Source organism: Hylobates moloch, unplaced genomic scaffold, assembly GCF_009828535.3.
Source record: "Hylobates moloch isolate HMO894 unplaced genomic scaffold, HMol_V3 SCAFFOLD_18, whole genome shotgun sequence".
In the NCBI taxonomy this organism is placed as follows: domain Eukaryota; kingdom Metazoa; phylum Chordata; class Mammalia; order Primates; family Hylobatidae; genus Hylobates; species Hylobates moloch.
This window is the reverse complement of record NW_026652293.1, coordinates 51,481,424-51,503,432: the sequence shown is the minus strand read 5'-3', so window position 1 is coordinate 51,503,432 and position 22,009 is coordinate 51,481,424. Positions and strand designations below refer to the sequence as shown.

The following is a 22,009-nucleotide window of genomic DNA, read 5'->3' as shown; positions in this document are numbered from 1 at the left end:
ACTCAATATATTAAAATTCAATTCCCCCGAAATTAATCTATAAATTTATTCAGTAGCAAACAAAATTCCAGTTGATTTAAGACTAAAGATGTGTGTACATCTTTTGTAAAAACCACTGAGAATAACCAGTGTTAATGACCATGAAGGGATATGTATATATGGAATAAGGTACTTTTTTGTTCATTCTACTTCAGAGCAGTTCGATAATACATAATGAAAAGTATTAAAAATATGCAATCGCTCTACATCAGTCAGGGTTCTCCGAGGAAAGAGAACGAATGAGATAGATGTGGGGGGAGGGGTGCATTTATTTTAAATAAGGCTTATGCAATTTTGGAAACTGGCAGGTATTAAATCTGTAGGGCAGTCCACTCCAGTAAACTGAAAATACAAACAAGAATTGATGTTGCAGTCTTGAGGAAGAATATCTTCTCTGGGAACCCTCTGTTTTTGTTCTTAAAACCTCTAACTTATTGAATGAGACCCACCCACATTATGGAGGATAATCTGCTTTATACAAAGTCAACTGATTATAGATCTTAAGCACATCAGCAAAACACCTTCACAACATCACCTAGACAGTGTTCGATTAAATGATGGTATTATAGCCTAGTCAAACTGACATAACATAAAAATACCCATCACATTCTTTGACTCAGAAATTTTACTTTCAGGAAATCATTAGGGCAAAGATATATGTATATACATAAAAATGTTCATCTCAGTGGCAGTACCCAAACACGCTGATGCTAAATGGTTTGATAGGGGCCTACCTAGAAGTACACATAAATATCCATTTGAATTCTCCATGCCAAACCTCCAGATATAGCCAGGAGGACACTTGATTAAGTACTATTAGCTAACTTTTGTGTTCATGTTATGTTTTAAGTTCTTCCATGATTCTTAAGACCAAAGTTGGCCTCTTTCTAAGGCATAATGTATATTTCCTATTTATATTTCCAGTCATTTGGGGTCCCCTTATTCTAGTAAAACCTCCTCTTGTCCGAGTCAAATCAAGACCAGAAAGTCACAGAAAGATATTAAAGCAATAATCTTATACTTGGGAATGAAGGCAATAGGTTTGGAGGCCACAATGCACACTGATATCTTGGCTCAGTTTCCTACAACAGCAAGGAAAAAGTAAATTGAGGCCTTCAAATTTAAAAACATAAGGTTAAGAGTTTAATTGTAGAAAAATGCAAAGATAACATATTCCTTGATCTTTGTCAGATGAAGAATTTAACTATCATTCTACATGAGTAACAATGCAGAGAAGACTAGCATATGTTGAATTTTTAGAGACTTACAAACTTCTTATTTTATTTATTTAAGAGATGAGGTATTTCTCTGTCACCCAGGCTGGAGTGCAATGGTACCATCATAGCTCACTGCAGCCTCCAACTCATGAGCTCACACAATCCTCCCACATCAGTCTCTCAAGTAGCTGGAACTACAGACATGTGCCACCATGCCCAGATAATTTTTAATTTTTTTGTGGAGACAGGGTCTCACTATGTTGCCCAGGCTGGTCTCAAACTCCTAGGCTCAAGGCATCCTCCTGCCTCAGCCTCCCAAAGTGCTGGGATTACAGAAGTGAGCCATTGCACCTGGTCTGAGACTTAGAAACTTCAGGAGAAAGTTTTCATAAAGTTCAGGAATCACATTGGGACTAAAAACTTTCAGAAAGAAAATTTCATAGGCAAGCTATTAAACCTCTCACTGTCAGAAAAAGATTTTGTCCTCCACCACAGTGTACAGCTGCACATCTAGGGCAAACATCTTACCTGGGGTAACGTAAATCTTACAGACCTCCAAAGGAAATGGTAACCATAGTCTCTTCAGAGCTGTACATCTATTAATAATCTAATGGAGAGATCTCTGTCTCAAGCTTTATTGCAGTTACAAAATATAAAGATTTTAAAAATGGCTTACCATGCTTCTTTGTAAAAATTTGTTCCATTATGTTTGTTCATCACTTAAATGAAATATTTTAGAATCAAATGCAAATTGTGCCCTTAGGTTAATGATTATAACTAATATGCTCAGATCTAATCTTTTGAAAATCTTAGACACATCATTGCACATATTATTTTCATTCACAAGTTAAAATTCAAATCAGGAACCTTGTTGTATCATTTTTAAAAGCATAATTGGAAATTACTAAACAATGTATCCAATTAATCAGAAACAAACCAGATTAAAAAGCAAAGGTAGCATAAATGTACATATCTTAACATAATACATTTAAAGTACTCTATAGGCTAAATATTATTTCAGTAAGTAATACAATACAATATTTGGCTCTGCCCAATTTCTGAAATGCATAATAGAGTGTACATACACATATATAAATATATGCATATACAAATGCATCTATAGATTTATAATAAAAATTCACGTAAATTTATACTTTTCCTGAAGCCTACTGTGCTTAGAAAGACTAAACAAGGGTAATCAGAAGAAGAAAACTGAAGAAATTCAGTCTCTAATATATTGTCAAAGGGGGAGAGAGAGAAAAAGCACTTAAACTGAGTATTTGATTATTGAAGGCCATCCTCATAAGCAAAATATTTTCCCTCAATTACACCTACTTATTTAATTGTTTACATTTACTAATGAAATGAAACAACACAAAACAAACAACTGTAAGGGGCTGTTTTTCAGCAAGTGCATAATCATCAATCAGCATGTATGGTAAGATTCTTAAAATTGTATGAAGCTGGTCTGTTTAAATAGAAAGGCATATTTTATCCCAATCAATGCATAAAAGTAAAATTATCCATAACTGAGGCATGTTTCTCTGCTGTACAGTTCAGCTGTAATGATCCCCACACACAGCACTTGCACATCAATTATGATAATCATAATCACGGTCGTTAAGCTGAATGTTCATTATTATCAGGATGCTGGTGACAGCAGATTCAATCACCGGGTGCAATGGGCAAGCAGTCACAGTCCCACCCAAGTTTCTGCAGACAACGATGTGCCACATTAAATCTATGATGTGTTCTACATCCCACTCCATTCCAAAAGCTGTAGACAGTAAAGGTCAACTTTATGTTCTGTGCAATATGCTTAGGTTCTCTAAATTAATTCTTTAGAGTACTGGATATTTTTATGCTTTGTAGCTTATAAAATCCTGTTTAGGACCAAAATGCATGTGAAAATAACAAAAAAGGACTTCTCTACTGTTGTAATTCACCTGTAATAAGACGTAAGAGGAAAAGCTCTATCAACATGAACCATCTTGAAAGAGTCTCTTCCTGAATTTTGCAAACAAGGGAAAACATGAAATGGTTCCATTAAAATCAGTTGTCTAAAATGCCTATGGAAACTCATTCCAATTCAGATAAAGACTTTAGAATATCATTTCTGCTTCAGTAAATATGAACATATGTGAATGTTTTGACAACCAAAAGGATATTTTTAGTACACTGAATTTTTTATTGTCTAACTCTTTTAGATCTACCCAAATAGATTAAATTAATAGTGACTGACTGGTAGATTCTCCTTATTTAATTTCACATCTAGTTTAAATATGGAGATCAGTACAATAAAGAATTTATGAATACAAAGAATTTACCTGATCTTAAAAGGTTCAGCCATTTAAGACACAGACTTAGAATCTAACAACTTAACTTGGGCAGTTTACAAATAGATTTAAAAAATGAGTAAATTATATGGTATGCACATTATCTTATTGATTTCCACACTTTTCAAAAATTATATGTATGCTACTTTTCATTATTGATTTTCATACTTTTGAGAAAAATAGTATTATTTGCTCTAAATTTGCTGACTTTGATTTCTTTGTATAGTGCTCTTCAGTTCAATAGCATTAAAAATAAAACAAAAATTTAGATAATATTTGATACATTAAATCGATTTAATACGAATGTGATGAGAAGAAGAGTATTTACTTACCTTTGATTTTCTGCCAACTGACACGTTTTAACACAATTGGTTAATAAATCATTCGAAAAGTATGACTTCTATGTTTAAAAACAATATAAGTGAATGAAAGATTTCTACGTAGACAATCTTAAAATATAATGGGAAGAGTAAAGGACAGAAGCCAAATATACTTGCTTGAGCCTTCTTGGCTAAAGTCAATATACCACATTCAACTCCATCTTGCCATAGAAGAACCATAAGATCATGTCAGCCCTTTCTTTCTTCAACATTTTGAATGCGACATCTCTAGTCTCCCTAAGATCTTCTCTAATTCACCAATAATTAATAAATTGAAGCCTAAAATTTCCAATATCAAGAAACAAAGTTTTATAAAAGTATGGAAAAAAGTATTTTAGCAATCTGTTGAATGCAAGTCCCATCCAAGTTGCTTAATATCAAATCAAATTATAAAGTATTTCTAATAATTCTAAGATTTTATGTTTAACCAGTAAAATGACTACCTATGTATTGTACAGATTATGTTAGCCACCACACAGAGACATAGTTGTTGTTGTTGTTGTTGTTGTTGTTTTGAGATGGAGTCTCGCCCTGTTGCCCAGGCTGGAGTGCAATGGCACAATTTCTGTTCACTCCAACCTCCGCCGCTCAAGTTCAAGCGATTCTCCTGCCTCAGCCTCCTGAGTAACTGGGATTACAGGTGTGCAACACCATGCCCAGCTAATTTTTCTAAGTTTGTTTATTTAATGTTGTTGTTTATTTTAAGAGATAAGAAGATGGGGAGAAATAAGGAAAGGAGGGAGGAAAGGAGGAAGAAAAAAGGAAGGAAGGTAAGGAAGGAGGGAGAAATGTAAAGTTGTTTTGAATAATTTTCTACACGGTTTTGTATGGAGTAGGAGGGACTGATTATTTATTATGATTTAAAGAATACCTACAATCTCTGGGTGTGGTGGCTCATGCCTGTAATCCCAGCACTTTGGGAAGCCTTGGCTTGAGTTCGAGCCAGGAGTTTGAGACCAGCCTGGCCAGCATGGTAAAACCCCATCTCTACAAAAAATACAAAAATCAGTTGAGTGTGTTGGTGCATGCCTGTAATCCCAGCTATTTGGGAGGCTGAGGTATGAGAATCACTTGAGCTTGGGAGGCGGAGGTTGCAGTGAGCTGAGATTGCACCACTGCACTCCAGTCTCAGCAACAGAGCAAGACTCTGTCTCAAAAAATAAATAAATAAATAAATAATACCTAGAATTTTTCTTTAAATTCTTAGGGTGATGTGGTTTGGCTCTGTGTACCCACCCAAATCTCATTTAAAATTGTAATCCCCATGTGTCATGGGAGGGATCTGGTAGGAGGTGATTGGATTACAGGAGTGGTTTCCCCTATGCTGTTCTTGTGACAGTGAGTGAGTTCTCATGAGATCTGATTGTTTTAAAAAAGTGTTTGGCAGTTCCCCTTTGCACTCTTCTCTCTCACCTGCTGGCATGTAAGACATGCCTGCTTCCCCTTCACCTTCTACCATCTGCCATGATTGTAAGTTTCATGAGGCTTCCCCAGCCATGCAGAACTGTGAGTCAATTAAACCTCTTTCTTTTAAAACTAACCCAGTCTCAGATTCTCAGGTAGTTTCTTTTCTTTCTTTCGTTTTTTCTTTTTTTTTGAGACAGAGTCTCACTCTGTCACCTAGGCTGAAGTGCAGTGGCGTGATCTCGGCTCACTGCAACCTCCGCCTCCTGGGTTCAAGCGATTCTTCTGTCTCAGCCTCCCAAGTAGCTGAGATTACAGGTGTGTGCCACCACATCCATTTAATTTTTGTATTTTTAGTAGAGATGGGGTTTCACTATGTTGGCCAGGCTGGTCTCGAACTCCTGACCCCGTGATCTGCCCACCTTGGCCAGGTAGTTTCTTTATAGCAGTGTGAAAACAGACTAATACAGGGGGCCAACAAGAATAATTATGTGTGATTATTTTTCTTAAGTATGTATGCCTTCTAAAAGTATATGGAGACATACAATTATTCCTCCAAAATAACAAAATATACTACTTTTCTTTTTACTATGTATCCAAAAGTTTCTATATTTCCATAAAGTTGCTTACTTTATGGTTAAATAAATGCATATTCTCGAAAAATATGTCAGAATATATGAAGTGAATCTGTTGCATAAAACCAAAAGGAAGTACTACATTATTTTAGGAAACACATTTTGCACAAGAACATGTCTTGCTCTGAAGCAGCTTAATGTCAGAAGTCATTTATATTTTAAAGAAATGAACACCTCCTTGAATTAAATAGAACAGTGAGATGGTATAAAAGCAACAAATGTTTATGTCAAATAGAAAATGAGATACAGATCACATTACACATGTTTAAAATGTGAAATTAGATAAATAGTTACAAACCATATTTAGCTTACATTCTGAATGGTTGCATGTCAGTTAAAAACATGTGCCTGGAACAGGTTGATTGCTGAATTTTATGAAATGACTTTGCTATGGCTTGAGTTTGTTCTCACCAAAACTCATGTTGAAATTTGATCCCCAGTGTGGCGGTTTTGGGAGGTGGGACCTAGTGGGAGGTGTTTGGGTCATGGCAACAGATACCTCATAAATTGCTTGGTGCCATTCTAGTAGTTGTGAGTTCTCTCTGATTAGATTAGATTCTCACGAGGATGGATTCGTTCCAAGGGTTGGTTATTATAAATCCAGTGCGCCTCTTGGGTTTTGCCTCCTCATGTGCCTGCTTCCCCTTTGACCTTCTCTGCCATGTTATGACACAGCACAAAAGCCCTCACTAGAAGCCAGGAAGATGCCAGTGCCAGCCTTATTGTACTTCTCAGACTCCAGAACCGTGAGCTAAATAAGCCTCTTGTCTTTATAAATTACTTAGTCTCAGGTATTCTGTTATAGCAACACAAAACAGACCAAGACAGATATTATCATCAATATTTATGTTTGTCGATCAGTTCTAAGGGTGAACTAGGTTAAATGACTCACTGTATACGTTCTTTATGCCTTGGAATTACTAGTGTTTTTGAAGGCCATTTTTAATTAAGATGTCTTAGCTGCAAACAAAAAAAAAATTTGCTTTCTGAAGTATCCAATTTACTTTCCAGCATGTCTTACCCCTTGGCAATCCCATATTTATAACGTCCTTAGAAAAGAATGTTTCTTAGAGTTTAGTAAAGAAACACCTTATTTTTCTTTTGGGTCTAACGTTTCTTCCTTTTGAGTAAGGAAGATCCATCTGTAACTTGTGTCTTCCTTTTTATGTTGGACACCAGGAAGCTGAAATTCTTAAATCACCACCACCGTGATGCTTTCCCTTTATGTTGCAGGCATATAAACTTTTCTCATCTTAGATCATTTCCCCTTATCCTTACTTCAATACTATGACCCTTATTGCATTTTACTTTTTTTTTTTTTGAGACAGAGTCTCGCTCTGTCACCAGACTGGAGTGCAGTGGCACGATCTCAGCTCACTGCAACCTCTGCTTCCCGGGTTCAAGCGATTCTCCTGCCTCAGCCTCCTGAGTAGCTGGGACTACAGGTGTGCACCACCACACCCAGTTGCTAATTTTTGTATTTTTAGTAGAGACAGGGCTTCACCATGTTGGCCAGGATGGTCTCGATCTCTTGACCTTGTGATCTGCCCGCCTCGGCCTCCCAAAGTGCTGGGATTACAGGCGCGGGCCACTATGCCTGGCCGCATTTTACTTTTAGAAAGATGCCTTAAATCCCTTCAGGAAGGAGGCGGTATGCAAATGAATGAATCCTCACTATTAATAGAATCATTAGGTCTGGTAGTATGTGGAATCCATACCCTTTCCAGTGGCCCCAATTCCTTTCCAGAAAGTCACTACTTCATTTTGTGTAAATTCTGAGATGTGTGTGTGTGTGTGTGTGTGTGTGTATTTTTTAATTGTTAGTGAAGGAAACCAAAATATTCCTCTCTGAAATACTGGGGATCACTGAGCTAAAGAAGGTTAAAATGCAGGGGCACATTCTGCCCTTCTCTTTGCCTTTCCCACCTGAAGGCAGGCACTTTTACAACACTTGCTTATCTCAGAAACAGAGCCAGAAGATTCTGGAGGAGACTTTGTTCTTTCCATGAATGTATCTTCCCACATTTTCCTGCTTTTTGGAAGTCTGGAGATACTCTATTCTTTGTTTTGTCACTGTATAGAATGTATAGCTCTTTATTAAAGTGGTATTTATGCAAGGCCCCTGTGCCACTGCCTTGAGAGAGAAATACTTTTGAACTGAGGCCTCTTCCATGTGATAGGTATGACATGTGTTAATACACTTTGACTGGATTTTTCTCTTGTTAATCTGACTTTTCAGAAAAGTATCTCAACCAAGAATCTATGAGGGAAAGAAATGAAATTATACTTTTTCCCTACAAGGAACAACAGGTTAAATGCATAGTAAGAATTTTCCCTTTTCATCTCTTATAGTCTAAGACATGGTTTCCCAATTCAGACATTTTTATTTAAGAGGTAAAAAAATTTTGAAATCAGATAAAAAATATTTGTTTTCTTTCTTCCTTTACATATCATGTTTTTTGACTAATGTTCTTAATTCTGAAGCCCTTATTGAATTGTAATATGGGCAACGAATATACATATACATTATCCTGTTCATTCAGATCTATTGAAAGTTTTACTCTAAGCTAAAAATTAAATTAAAAAGCTATAGATATAAAACATAATACGATGAACCATAACATTTAAATTTTGCAGAATATGTAGTGTAATGATGTTTACACTAAATGTTTTCAGAAAAGCAAACTCTCTTAGGAATGCCCTTAGACAGTAATATGGGTTTCCTTTTATATGTGATTTTTTTTCATTTCAGGGTGTACATATACAGGTTTGTTATATGAATATATTATGTAATACTGAGGTTTGGACTTTTATTGATCCCATCACCCAAAGAGTGAACATAGCATTCAATAGGTAGTTTTTCAACCCTTGCCCCACTTCCTCCCTCCCTCCCTCCCCTCTTTTGGAGACCTCAGTATCTATTGTTTCCATCTTTATGTCCATGTGTACTCATTGTTTAGCTCCCACTTATAAGTCAGAACATGCAGTATTTGATTTTCTATGTCTGCATTAATTCACTTAGAATAATGGCCTCCAGCTGCATCCATGTTGCTGCAAAGGACATGACTTCATTCTTTTTAATGGCTGCATAGTATTCCATGGTATATATGTGCCACTCAATTTTTTTCCCTATCTATAAGTGCAGCACAAAGATAAATATGTATATGTATGTTTCTATACAAGTATACATTATTATTAACTATAATCACCATGCTGTATGTGTGCTGCATATATAACATGTATGTTACATGGTATAGCCTGAATTTTGTAGCCACCCCCACCACCACTCATGTGTTGAAGCCTAACTCTCAATGTGACTATATTGGAGACAGAGCTTTTAAGAAGGTGATTAAGATTAAATGATGTCATACAATAGTCTGTGAGTGCTGGGTTTTGAGCTAGAGTAGGAACATATTGCTAAGGAAATGCACAACATGGTAGAAACAATATCTTATTTTTCCAGTGCCTAGAAAAAGTTCTTGACTAATAGATAAAGAGATGATGGGACTCAGGGACTTCATCAGCTCTATTGACAGAAGCCAGGAACAGAGATGAGATTATAACAGCTAAGACGCCAAGAGTTTGAAGTAAATAGTGCAAAGAAAGCGGAAAAGAATTAAGGCCGATTGTGGGACTTCTTAGATTCTACAAGGACTGGAACACTATTCAAGGAAAGGGAAGAATGACCCCTAAGGGGATTCAGAGATCATTGGGGCTACTACTCCTGCAAGAGGCCCAGGGAGCAGGACTGTTTCCTTCTAGGTTTCAAAGAGTGGGGCCACCTCTCCAGATTCTGTGGGGCAGGATGACCCTGTTTAGTGCCTCTAGGGCAGGACCCACCCTTACAGGGAGCCATGTGGGCAGGGCCCTTGCAGAGAGACTCTGCCTCACCCACAGGGCCATCAGGGTGACCCTGCCATCCCAGAGGAACTGGAGAGCAAAATATTGAACCAAAAAGGATTATTTTCAAATCTTAACATGAAATAGAGTTTGTCTTGTTAGGTTTTAGACTTCACTGAGACACATCATCCATTCCTTTCTTCCAATTTTTCCCTTTTGGCATAGAAATATCACCCCTTTGCCTGTCCTACCATTGCATTTTGGAAGCACGTAACTTGTCTGGTTACACAGGTTCACAGCTACACAGGAAGTTTGCCTCAGAATGAGGCAAGTTTCACCCATACCTGGTAATACCATATATGGTATTTCTTGGTAGTTCTTTGTTTTCCCACAGCTTTACTGAGGTATAATTGACAAATTAAATACACCTGCAATAACTCAACAGCTTACTTTGGTTGTATGGACATTTTAACAATATCAAATTCTTTCAGTCCATGAACACAGCATATCCTTGCCAATACATGTTATCTTCTGTCTTTTTGTTAATAGCCATTCTAATATGTGTGAGGTTATATGCCATTGTGGTTTCTATTTGCATTTCCCTGATGATTAATAATGTAGAGCATCTCCTCATATACTTGTTGGCCATTTGTAAAAATTGTATATATTTACAGTGTACAACATGATCTTCTGATATACATATACATTGTGAAATGATTACCGCAATCATGCTAATTAACATATCCATAAGATTTAGCACAGTTATTTCTATTTTGTGATAGGAACATTTAAGATCTAGACTGAGTCATTTTAAAGTATACAATACATTATTAATTTTAGTCACCATGCTGTATAATAGATCTCCAGAACTATTCATCCTAACTGAAACTTTGTATTTTTGACAAACATCTCCTTCTCATTTCTCACCCCTACCTCCTGCCTCAAGTCCTTAGTAACCACCATTCTACTCTGTACTTCCGAGTTTGATTTTTTTCAGATTTCACATATAAATGAGATCATGCAGTATTTGTATTTCTGTGCCTAACATTTCATTTAGTGCAAGATCCTCCAGGTTCGTCCATGTTATCACAAATGACAGAATGTCCTTCTTTTTAAAAGCTGAATAGTATTCCAGTGTGTGTATCTAGCACATTTTCTTTATCCATTTGTCCTTCAATGAATAATTTGTTTGATTCCATATCTTGGCGATTTTGAAAATGCTGCAGTAAACATGGGGCTGCAGATATCTCTTCAATATACGGATTTCACTTCCTTTGAATCTATACCCAGAAATAGGATTGCTGGATTGTACAGTAGTTCTATTTTGAATTTTTTGGAGAACCTCCATTTTCCATAATGACTGTACTAATTTGTATTCCCACCAATAGTGTACAAGCATTCCATTTTCTCCACATCCTTGCCAATACGTTATCTTTTGTCTTTTTGGTAATAGCCATTCTAACATGTGTGAAGTCATAGCTCATTGTGGTTTCTGTTTGCATTTCCCTGATGATTAGTGATGTTGAGCATCTTCTCATATACTTCTTGGCCATTTGCATGTCTTCTTTTGAGAAATGTCTATTCCAGTCTTTTGCCCATTTTTCAAAGAGGTTATTTGTTTTCTTGCTATTGAGTTGTATGAGCTCCTTATATATTTCAGACATTAACTCTATCAAATGTGTGGTTTGCAAATTTTTTTTCCCAATTCCATAGTTTCTCTCTTTACACTGTTGATCATTTCCTTTGCTGTGCAAAGCTTTTTGGTTTGATGCAATTCTATTTGTCTATTTTTGCTTTTGTTGCCTACACTTTTGGGGTCATACCCAAAAAATAATTGCTTAGACCAATGTCAAGAAGCTTTTTTCCTGTATTTCCTTCTAGTAGTTTTACAGTTTCAGGTCTTAATCTAGTTTTAGTTGGTATTTGCATATGGTGTGAGATAAGGATCCACTTTCATTCTTCTGCATGTGGATATACAGTTTTCTCATCACCATCTGTTGAAGAGACCATCCTGTCCCCATTGTATATATTTGGGACCTTTGTCAAAGATCAATTGAGCATAAATGTGTGCATTTATTTCTGGGTTCTGTATCCTATTCCATTGTTTGATGTGTCTATTTTTTATGCTAGGACCATGCTGTATTGATTACGATGACTTTGTAATATAATTTGAAATCAGATAGTGTGATGCTTCCATCTTTAGTCTTTTTGCTCAAGATTGCTTTGGCTGTTCAGGGTCTTTTGTGGTTCAGGAATTTTAAGATTGTTTTCTCCTTTCTTCTTCTTTTTTTTCTTTCTTTTTCTCTTTTGAGACAGAGTCTTACTGTTTTACCCAGGCTGGAGTGCAGTGGCACGATCTCAGCTCACTGCAGCCTCTGCCTCCAAGGTTCAAGTGATCCTCCTGCCTCAGCCTCCCAAGTAGCTGGGACTACAAGGGGGCACCACCACACCCGGCTACTTTTTGTATTTTTAGTAAAGGCAGGGTTTCACCAAGTTGGCCATGCTGGTCTCAAACTCCTGATCTCCAGTGATCTGCCCACCTTGGCCTCCCAAAGTGCTGGGATTACAGGCATGAGCCACCCTGCCTGGCGAAGGATTATTTTTTCTATTTCTGTGAAAAAGACATTGGGATTTTGATAGGGATTGTATTGATTCAGTTGATCACTTTGTTTATATGGACATTTTAACAATATTAAATTCTTCCAGTCCATGAACACAGAATATCTTTCCATTTATTTGTGTCTTCTTTCATTTATATCATCAGTATTTTATAGTTTTCAATGTACAGATCTTTTACTTCCTTAGTTAAATTCATTCCTATGTGGGATTATTATCTTGATTTCTTTTTGGAACAGTTCGTTGTTAGTATACGGAAATGCTACTAATATTTGTATGTTAATTTTGTATCCTGAAACCTTATTGCATTTGTTTATTAGTTCTAACAGTCTTTTGGTGGAGTCTTTAGGGTTTTTAATATTTAAGATCATGTCATCTGCAAACAGACAATTTTATATTTTCCTTTCCAGTGTGGATGCCTTTTCTTTCTTTCTCTTGCCTAACTGCTCTGGCTAGGACTTCCAGTACTACACTGAATAGAAGTTGTAAGACTGGGCATCCTTGAGGCTGGGCTCAGTGGCTCATGCCTATAATCCCAGAACTTCGGGAGGCTGAGGTGGGCAGATCACCAGGTCAGGAGAAGGAGACCATCATGGCTAACACGGTGAAACCCCATCTCTACTAAAAATACAAAAAATTAGCCAGGTGTGGGGGCATGCGCCTGTAGTCCCAGCTGCTTGGGAGGCTGAGGCAGGTGAATCACTTGAATCTGAGGGGCGGAGGTTGCAGTGAGCCAAGATTGCACCATTGCACTCCAGCCTGACCGACAGAGTGAGATTTCATCTCAAAAAAAAGAAAAAAAAGAGTGGGCATCCTTGTCATGTTCCTATGATTTAGATATGACTTTAGACTTTAGAGCGGGTACTAAATGTATTAAGATTCTTCTGGCTTTTGAGATGGAAAGAATGTATTTGTATTCAAGAGTGCATGAGTTTGGGGGCCAGGAATGGAAGGCTATAAACTGAATTGTGTTTCCCTAGAATTCATATGTTGAATATCTAACCTGTAATGTGACTGTATTAGAGACAGAACCTGTAAGGAGGTGATTAAGGTTAAATAAGGTCATGAAGGTAGAGTCCTGGTCCCTTGGGACTAGTGCCCTTACAGGGAGAGATACAAGACAGCCTGCTCTCTCTCTGCCCAGAAAGAAGTCATATGAGCAAACAGGGAGATGGTAGCTGTCTACAAGCCAGGAAGAAAGGCCTCACCAGAAACTATGTTGGCAGTTATCTCAGACTTCCAGCCTCCAGAATTGTAAGAAAATAAATGCCTGTGCTTGAAGCCACATAGTCTATAGTACTTTGTTGTGGCAGTCTGAGTATAGACTAATATATCACATAAGTGCCACATATACATGCTGTACCTGTTATGAAAGTGCATATGACACTCAGGAGTTGCACATATACATATATGCAGGTTAAATGTATGTTATACATTTATACATCATGTTTTATATAATGCTTGTCTTCTCTCCCCTCCTCTTTATTTAGCTATCTATAAACATACATACATAGATTGAGAGAGAGCAAACAAGCCTTGATCTCCATGCCCGAGAGTTAGCTTAACTCCATTCTGTGACCTCATACTCAAGCCCTGATCCTGGTCATATGCCAATGCCAATGATCCATGCCTTTGATCCTAGGGCAGCTAAGTTATAACTAAGTCATAAAACTTAAGAATACAATACTGAAAAAAAAACTTACATAGGTCAGCTGCACCATCTTTACCTAAAACAGCTATAAAAAATTTTGTTACCATAAAGCTCTTAATTGTAATAAGAATATTTATATTTGCTCTAATTAATGTATATTTCTAGCTTTTAAAAAGGAATAACTTTTTAAAATGTTTTGTTAACTCACCTTGTCACAGATCCATTTCTTAGGATTTTCACTTCGGAATTTGTAAGAAATAGGACCATACTTGCTTGATAAATGCATTGATGGGATGTACTTTTCTTTTTTGTGGTATGAAGAAAATGGCAAAAACCTGAAAGAAATATTCAAGAGCTATTCTTAACTTGATTTCTAGAGACATTTGATTTTTAAAATAAGGTTTTGTAGAAGTACTATAATACAGTGAAAATGATACATTATTTAGAATCAGAATACCTAGATTCCATTTCAACCTCTGCCACTGATTGTCTGTGTTAATTACTTCTATTAATCTTTATTTTCTATTCTTCAAATGGAGATACTAAAATGTTCTTCACAGAATTTTTGTGAGTCTTAAGTATTTTATATAGAGAGATAATGTTAAATAATACATTTATGAATTATGCCAAAAACTCAAAATTCATCATATAAATGAAAATGTTCTTAATTTTAAAATAGTATCCTTAAATCAAAAGGACAGCCAGTACAGTCAATTCTCATTGAAGTGGGCTTTCTTCAATTTTGAGTCACTTGAATAATGGTGGCATTATTGGTAGCAGTAGCGGTTATGAATAATGGGGTCTTCAAGCCAGCCAGACCTGTAATCACATCTTAGCTTTGCTTTGCTAGCTGTATTACCCTATGCAAGTTACCTGAATGAGCCTTGACTTCCATATAGGGTTATTACAATGAATGAACAACTTAATTTATGTAAGGTATTTAACATGGAGGCTGAAAAGAATGTGTCCAATAAATAATGTTGGTGCTAAAAGCAGATGTAAAAATCGAAGGAACCTGTTGCAGCAACCATTATCATCATCATCATCATCGTTATTACTTTACATATTTTTATGATCAACAGAAAAGACCAAACTTTTAAAACCCATATAAACTCTCACAGAACATCTAAGATTGTGATATGCTTTCAGTATAACCCAGATCCCTCACCAAAACACACTGAAATAAGAGTAAATACATCTTTTTAAAAAGTTATAAACCTATAAGAAGAAATAGGACAGAAAATAAGAAAGAGCAATTGAAAATACCAATTAATTTTTAGCAGGTGGAAGGAAGATAGAAAATTCATAAATGACACAAAAGAATTAAGAAAATTGAAATCTAAGTGCCAGAAGAATGAGATGTCAAAGAGAAACAGGGCAATTTGTCCTGCAGAACCATGGAAAATCTCGGGAACTAAATCTACAGTTATTGCAGAAAGTGAGAGAAGGAATGAAGATGAAAACAGCTGAAGTCTAGGTAAGGAATAATGAAATCCCCAGGTCCATGTCCCAGTCCATGTATCCGTAAGAGCCTATTCTCAGAAAAATTTACACCAAAAAGCTCTAGTCTCAAGGAAAGCAGGTACAGAGGAAGTCTAAGGGGAGGCACCAAATGGAATATGTAGATTTTAATCCAAAGACTGGCCATTGAACTCTTTCCTTGCTCGTCTCTTAAGTGCACTGGCAGCTTGGACTTATATCCTTCAGAAGACTGACTGCATCTTCTGAAAAGACGTGACGGTTCTCAGAGAAAAGAGTTAAAATATCAACAATTTGGGGATGTTTTGATTAAAAAGCTGTATCAGAGTATAATAAAATCTATCAAAAAGTCACTCTTTTACACCCATAGAGTTTCTAATGTAATTTTTATATTTTCCCTTTTAATATAAACTTAAGAATGGATTACCAGTGGGAAAATAATCAACGTGGAAGAAGGACACAAATTCAAACATAAGGAATAAGCTAGAGGAAACAGACATCATAACGCAGCAAACAGGAGTAAATTCAGACATTTTTAACACATATAATCAAAGAAGATATGGTATTAATGAAATAAAAGTTGGATGCTTTTTTAAATAAAAGAAACATTTAGAAAAAAGTGGAAGCTCTGGGAAATAAAAACTATAAATAGCAAAATAAAATATTCTCCTGAGAAAAATATTCTGAAATTCAGACTTAAAAAAAAAGTTGAAGTTCAACATATATTTATTGACCCATTACTGTATGCCAAAATTTTCACATAGATGATCTCATTTAGTTAAGATAAAGAAGGGTGTTTTTAAAAATCTAAATTAAATTGAAAATTATTATTTTTGCCATTTAATAAACTTAGAAAAAGCATTCTTTCATCAATTTTAATACCTCTCTGCAATTTCTTTTTAATATTTATTAATAAATTATTTCTTAATATTTTTCCTAAGAAAATATTTTCTAACACTATTTAAAATAAAAAATAAACAATACAGAGCTTTGAATTATACAAAGTTACAGAAGCATGTATTACGTATGCTCTTGGGAAAAGAGCTCTCATATAAGATAGATTATGGTCCTTCCAGTGCTAATTTGCATGTGGGATGGACATCACACACAAAAAAATTAATGTGGCCCCAATGTCCCTGAGTATACAAAGGAGGCGCTGTGAGCCGGCTGCTGCACTTAAGTTTTTATCACTTCTGAATTGCATTTTAATAGTACATTTTTCTTTTGTGTCTGAACAAAATTTGCCTTCTCAAGGGAATGGATGGCTGAGATGACAAGGCTGGAAGACTGGGTATTTCCCTGCTCATGAATTAACTCTACTTTCATTTAGCCAACATGTTTCATGAAAGCAACATATATACATATTCTTAATTGTACATATATATGTGCATGTATGTATATTCAAAAATATTTAGATATTTTATAATCTTTAAATAACATTTATCTTCAAATTAGGAAAAAATTAGTTAATTCTCAAATCAGACTTGCTCTATAAAGTATAAATAGCTACTAACATTACAAAAATCACTTTGGTTTATAGTAAAATTTTACATAATTATCAATTACTTTAAAACGATGTTCTTTTACCAGTTTTTAATATATATTTAGTTGCGCTTATGCTTACAGCCTGGGTGACAGAGTGAGACTCTGTCTCAAAAAAAAAAAAAAAAAAAAAGACAGAAAATAGAATGCTGCTGCCAGGGTGCTTATATTGTCTCCTACCAGTACAGGCCAAGTTTTAGCAGTTTCATATTGTCTTACTTAACATCTCTATGAAGGATGTTGCATCTCTATGCAACTGAGAATATTAGCCCAGTTGCAGATACTCCTGTCACACCCTGTAACCATCGTTGAGGTGCTACACTGGCTCTCTCTTTGGAAGGCTGACTTGGCCACAGCATTACAAAGGCTAATAAAGACTGAGGATCAATGTGGTCACCCATTATCACATTCCTCTCTCTAAACTCTGCTGCTAAATTACATGCCTTATGATCATTTGATGCCCGAGAAGTCTGACATTTTCCACCTTCTATTGGAAGAGATTTCGTATTTATGAATTATAAAATAAAGACTCTTTTTTAGTCAAAAAATTTTTTTATTAATTTTTTTTGCACACAAAACAATAAACATTTTCTAAAAATACATACAAACAAAAAGATAGATATCAAACATATTAGGAAGGTCGCACATGGGAAGACGGGGAATAGAAATGGGAGGTGGGAATTAAAGAAAATAAATGAGAGAGGGACTTTGTATGGATCACTTATAATAACTCAATCCTCTATTTGACAAAGAAGAAGGAGAAGGAAGAGGAAGAGAAAGAAAGTGGGATAAAGGATCAGAAAGGGAGGAAAACAGAAAAAATTAGAGTATGACTCCAGGGTAGACCTGTTTTGTTGTCACCGGGTTGGTTGGTTGGTTGGTTTGTCTGTTGTATTTTTCATATGTTTCGCCATGTTGGCCAGGCTGGTCTCGAACTCCTAGCCTCAAGTGATCAACCCGCCTCGGCCTCCCAGAGTGCTGGGACTACAGGCGTGAGCCACCACGTCCAGCCCCCACATTGCGTCTGGCCTCCGTGGTAGACCTCCCAGTCGGGCCGGCCGGGCAGAGGTGCTCCCCACATCCCAGACGGGGCGCCCGGGCAGAGGCGCTCCTCACTTCCCAGACGGGGCGGCCGGGCAGAGGCGCTCCTCACTTCTTCCCAGACAGGCCGGCCGGGCAGAGGTGCTCCTCACTTCTTCCCAGACGGGGCGGCCGGGCAGAGGCACTCCTCACTTCCCAGACGGGGCGGCCGCCCAGAGGCAGGAGAATCATAGGAGCCGGAGGCAGGGAGTCTGCAGCGAGCCGACTATACTCCAGCCTGGGCTACAGAGGGAAGAAAAGAAAAAAAGGGAAAGAAAAGGAAGGAAGGAAGGAGGGAGGGAGGAGGGAGGGAGGAAGGAAGGAAGGAAGGAGGAAGGAAGGCAGACTCTTAAACAATAAGTGACTATTGACACATTCACTTTTTCAGGTGGGAAAAGAGAAACACATACTTTTTCTTATTCTCAAAGTAGGTATAACATTATTTACTTTTCAAGTTTCAAAGTTAATGAGATAACAGAATAGCAAATAAGGTCTTATGAATTTTATTGTTGCAATACTTGAGTAATTGAACTTCGTACGTGCGAGTAGTAGTTTACTTCTAATAAGAGTGACTGTAAGATGCTATTATTTCTTTAGCATGCACTACTGAGGTAATAAATGACAAAGAATCTCTTAGAAAATCAATAGTTTTATCTTTTAAATTACATAAAGTAGGAATTATGTCAATTTTTTTGTTCTTATAGCAAAATTTTAGCACATTCTCAAAAGATCACAAGCTTCATTAATAAAGATGTTAGTCTATGAGCAGCCTCCTCATGCCAATCATTAACAATGCTGGAAGGACAGGAACTCCTAAATAGGGATGTAGGACGGGCTGCTAGGGGTCATCCCAGAATATCTGCTTAAAAGGTCTATCTAAAATACTTGCCAAAGAAGTGGCAAGGAGTAAGAGCTTAGTAATGTTCAAAACAGAACAGTTAGTTAAATTGGGATGAAGAAAATAAGAATAGAAAAATTCCACTCTAGACTTATTAAGGAAAGGGAATCTGTACTCCGTTCTACAAAACTTGATTTGACAAGGAAAGACACCTACATTTAAAAGTTGGGAAAGAATTGATGAAAGAATGTAAAAGCAAATATGGATAAATGACGCTGATTTAATCTAATAAATGAATCAACAAACAGCAAATTTTTATGTTATAAAAGTATACCTGCTCAAAAATTAATCTCAACTCTAATATTTTAACCATTATTATAATATAGAAAACAGTAAATTTAGGATGGGTGCTGTGGCTCACGCCTGTAATCCCAGCACTTTAGGCTGAGATGGGTGGATCACTTGAGGTCAGGTGTTCAAGACCAGCCTGGGCAACATGGCAAAACCCCATCTCTACTAAAAATATAAAAAATAGCCAGGTGTGATGGTATGGGGCTGTAATCCCAGCTACTCAAGAGGTTAAGGCCTGAGAATCATCTGAACCCAGGAGGTGGAGGCTGCAGTGAGCCGAGATTACACTACTGCACTGCAGCCTGGGCAACAGAGTGAGACTCCATCTCAAAAAAAAAAAAAAAAAAAAAAAAGAAAGAAAGAAAAAGGAAAATAGTAAATTTAATGTTTTGAGGGCTGAGGGGCTAAGCGTGCCTGATCTCATTATCAGATGACCCGGTTCTCATAAACCAATCACAAACTTTTTTAAGGCAAAGCATTTTGAAAGAACATGTAATTGGAAATATACAAATTATTTGGCAATAATATTTGAAATAGGATGAGACATGTTTTACAATTGTAGTAAGTATAATTAATAATGAATAATTTTGCTCCTTCTAAAAAAAACAAATCATGTTATGGCCCATTAAAACGGGCCATAAGATGTCGAATATTTGTCCTTTATGATACAGAATAGTTTGAGTTTTAGTAAAAGGTCAGCAAATAAATAAGTCTATTTTTCATTACTTTCAATATGAAAAATAAAAAGCATCTTTACTGTATGTATTAACCACCTAAATGTCCAGGTAAACCTAATATATAGCTCATTAGTATGAACAGAAAGATTTCAAAACATAGATTAGTGGAGTTTTTGTTGAAGAGATATTAATAAAATGAGCAACAATCTGGAATAGAAATTAGACAGACTTCCTTTATAGTTGAGGATAAACCATAGCTATAAGTGCTTAATACACACAGTATTTTATACTTAGAGTAGAATTCATAGTACAAATTTAAAACTCATGAACTATTTAGGCAGCAATATCTCCCCCTCAGGGTGGAGACAGAAATGTAATGTTTAAATATAAAGAATGCAAGTGGCAAGACTATCTGTTCAACTAAACAGTAAGCTTATACTGCAAGCTTCTAAATGTAACTGGAAAGATATTTTTCCCTTTTCCTTACATTTTTCTTAGCCTAAGAGGAATACATTTCCCTGGATTTGTTATTATTATTATTAACAATCTCAAATCATCTTGGCTCAGTAATTTCATTACATCTATGTAACAAATTTCTGATATATATTTTGCAGAGTTCACTTTATTTTCTTCTGATTGTGAAAAATATTTTTAAAAATATCTGCCGAAAGATGCTAAAGTTAAAGGCCTCAGCTAAATAGCATTCACATAGGCTCTTCTTTCAGGCCATTTACATCTAATGTTTTAAACTAACAAAGTTTCAAAAATGGCTAAAAATGATGAACTTAGATATTTTAAGGACTTATATAAATCACTTAAAGAACATAAACTTCTCATGCCTGTAATCTTAGCACTTTGGGAGGCCAAGGTGGGTGGATCACTTGAGCCCAGGAGTTTGAGACCAGCTTCGGCAACATGGTGAAACCCCATTTCTACAAAAAATACAAAAATTAGCTGGGCGTGGTGGTGAGAAGGTGTAGTCTCAGCTACTAGAGAGGCTGAGGTGGGAGGATCACCTGAGCCTGGAGGTCAAAGCTGCTGTGAGTCATGATCATGCCACTGCACTCCAGCCTGGGTGACAGACTGAGACCCTGTCTCAAAATAAATAAATAAATAAATAAACAAATAAATAAATAAATGGTGGGAAGAAATACATCAAACTATATCCAGAGCACTGTATTCCAAACTATGGTCTGGGGATGAGATGAGGGGACTCATGGCCAACTAGGCCATTTGCTTCATAAGGTCAACAGACTTTTGTCACTGGGGGTGGTGGCTTATGTCTGTAATCCTAGCACTTTGGGAGGCCGAGGTGGGTGGATCACCTAAGGTCAGCAGTGCGAGACCAGCCTGGCCAACATGGTGAAATCCTGTCTCTACTAAAAATACAAAAATTAGCCAGGTGTAGTGGTGGGCACCTGCAATCCCAGCTACTTGGGAGCCTGAGGCTGGAGAATCAATTGAACCTGGGAGGCGGAGTTTGCAGTGAGCCGAGATCACACCACTGCACTCCAGCCTGGGCAACAGAGCAAGACTGCGTCCCAAAAAAAAAAGAGAGACTTTTGTCTGTCTTGTTCACTGCTATGTTCTCAATGTCTAATGTAGTGCCTTGGCATACAGTCAGCATGCAATAATATTTGTTGAGTGAATACATTTGCAAAATGCTATTCTGTATTATATTTCCCCTCTTTGATAGTCACATCAAATAAAAGTATATTTAAGACTGAGAAGCCCTGTAAGTGTCAAAAATCCATTTAAGTGTTTTCAATGTAATTTTTCCCCAAACTTATTTGAAAGAAACTCATTAACATTAGTCTTGACTAGTTTTTTAAGAGACATAATTTGGAAAATTATGTTCACAGTAAGAACAACAAAAGAAAATATAAGCCTATTACTGAGACTGTTAGTGTAGTATTAATAAACA

At 36.5% G+C, this 22,009-nt stretch overlaps 1 protein-coding gene and 1 long non-coding RNA gene across 14 annotated transcripts in view; one reads left to right on the top strand and one right to left on the bottom strand.

Moving 5' to 3' along the window:
• Positions 1-22,009, bottom strand: part of SPATA17 (spermatogenesis associated 17) — a 233,013-nt gene that overhangs the window by 50,822 nt on the left and 160,182 nt on the right. For all 7 annotated transcript variants that reach the window (XR_009210752.1, XR_009210753.1, XM_032136510.2 and 4 more), the window contains exon 9: positions 14,327-14,453. Coding sequence is in view for 5 of the 7 variants with exons in the window: in XM_032136510.2 (XP_031992401.1) it covers positions 14,327-14,453 (127 nt within the window). In the remaining 2 variants the exon portion in view is untranslated. The remainder of the gene's footprint in view (positions 1-14,326; positions 14,454-22,009) is intronic.
• LOC116457356 (uncharacterized) overlaps positions 1-22,009 on the top strand; it is a 56,165-nt gene that overhangs the window by 9,641 nt on the left and 24,515 nt on the right. For 4 of the 7 annotated variants that reach the window (XR_009210885.1, XR_009210886.1, XR_009210883.1 and 1 more), the window contains exons 2-3: positions 4,679-4,742; positions 15,399-15,595. The exons of 1 other annotated variant lie outside the window; for it this stretch is intronic. This is a non-coding gene — a long non-coding RNA (uncharacterized LOC116457356). The remainder of the gene's footprint in view (positions 1-4,678; positions 4,743-15,398; positions 15,596-22,009) is intronic. 2 more of the 7 variants (XR_009210884.1, XR_009210882.1) reach the window with 1 other exon arrangement.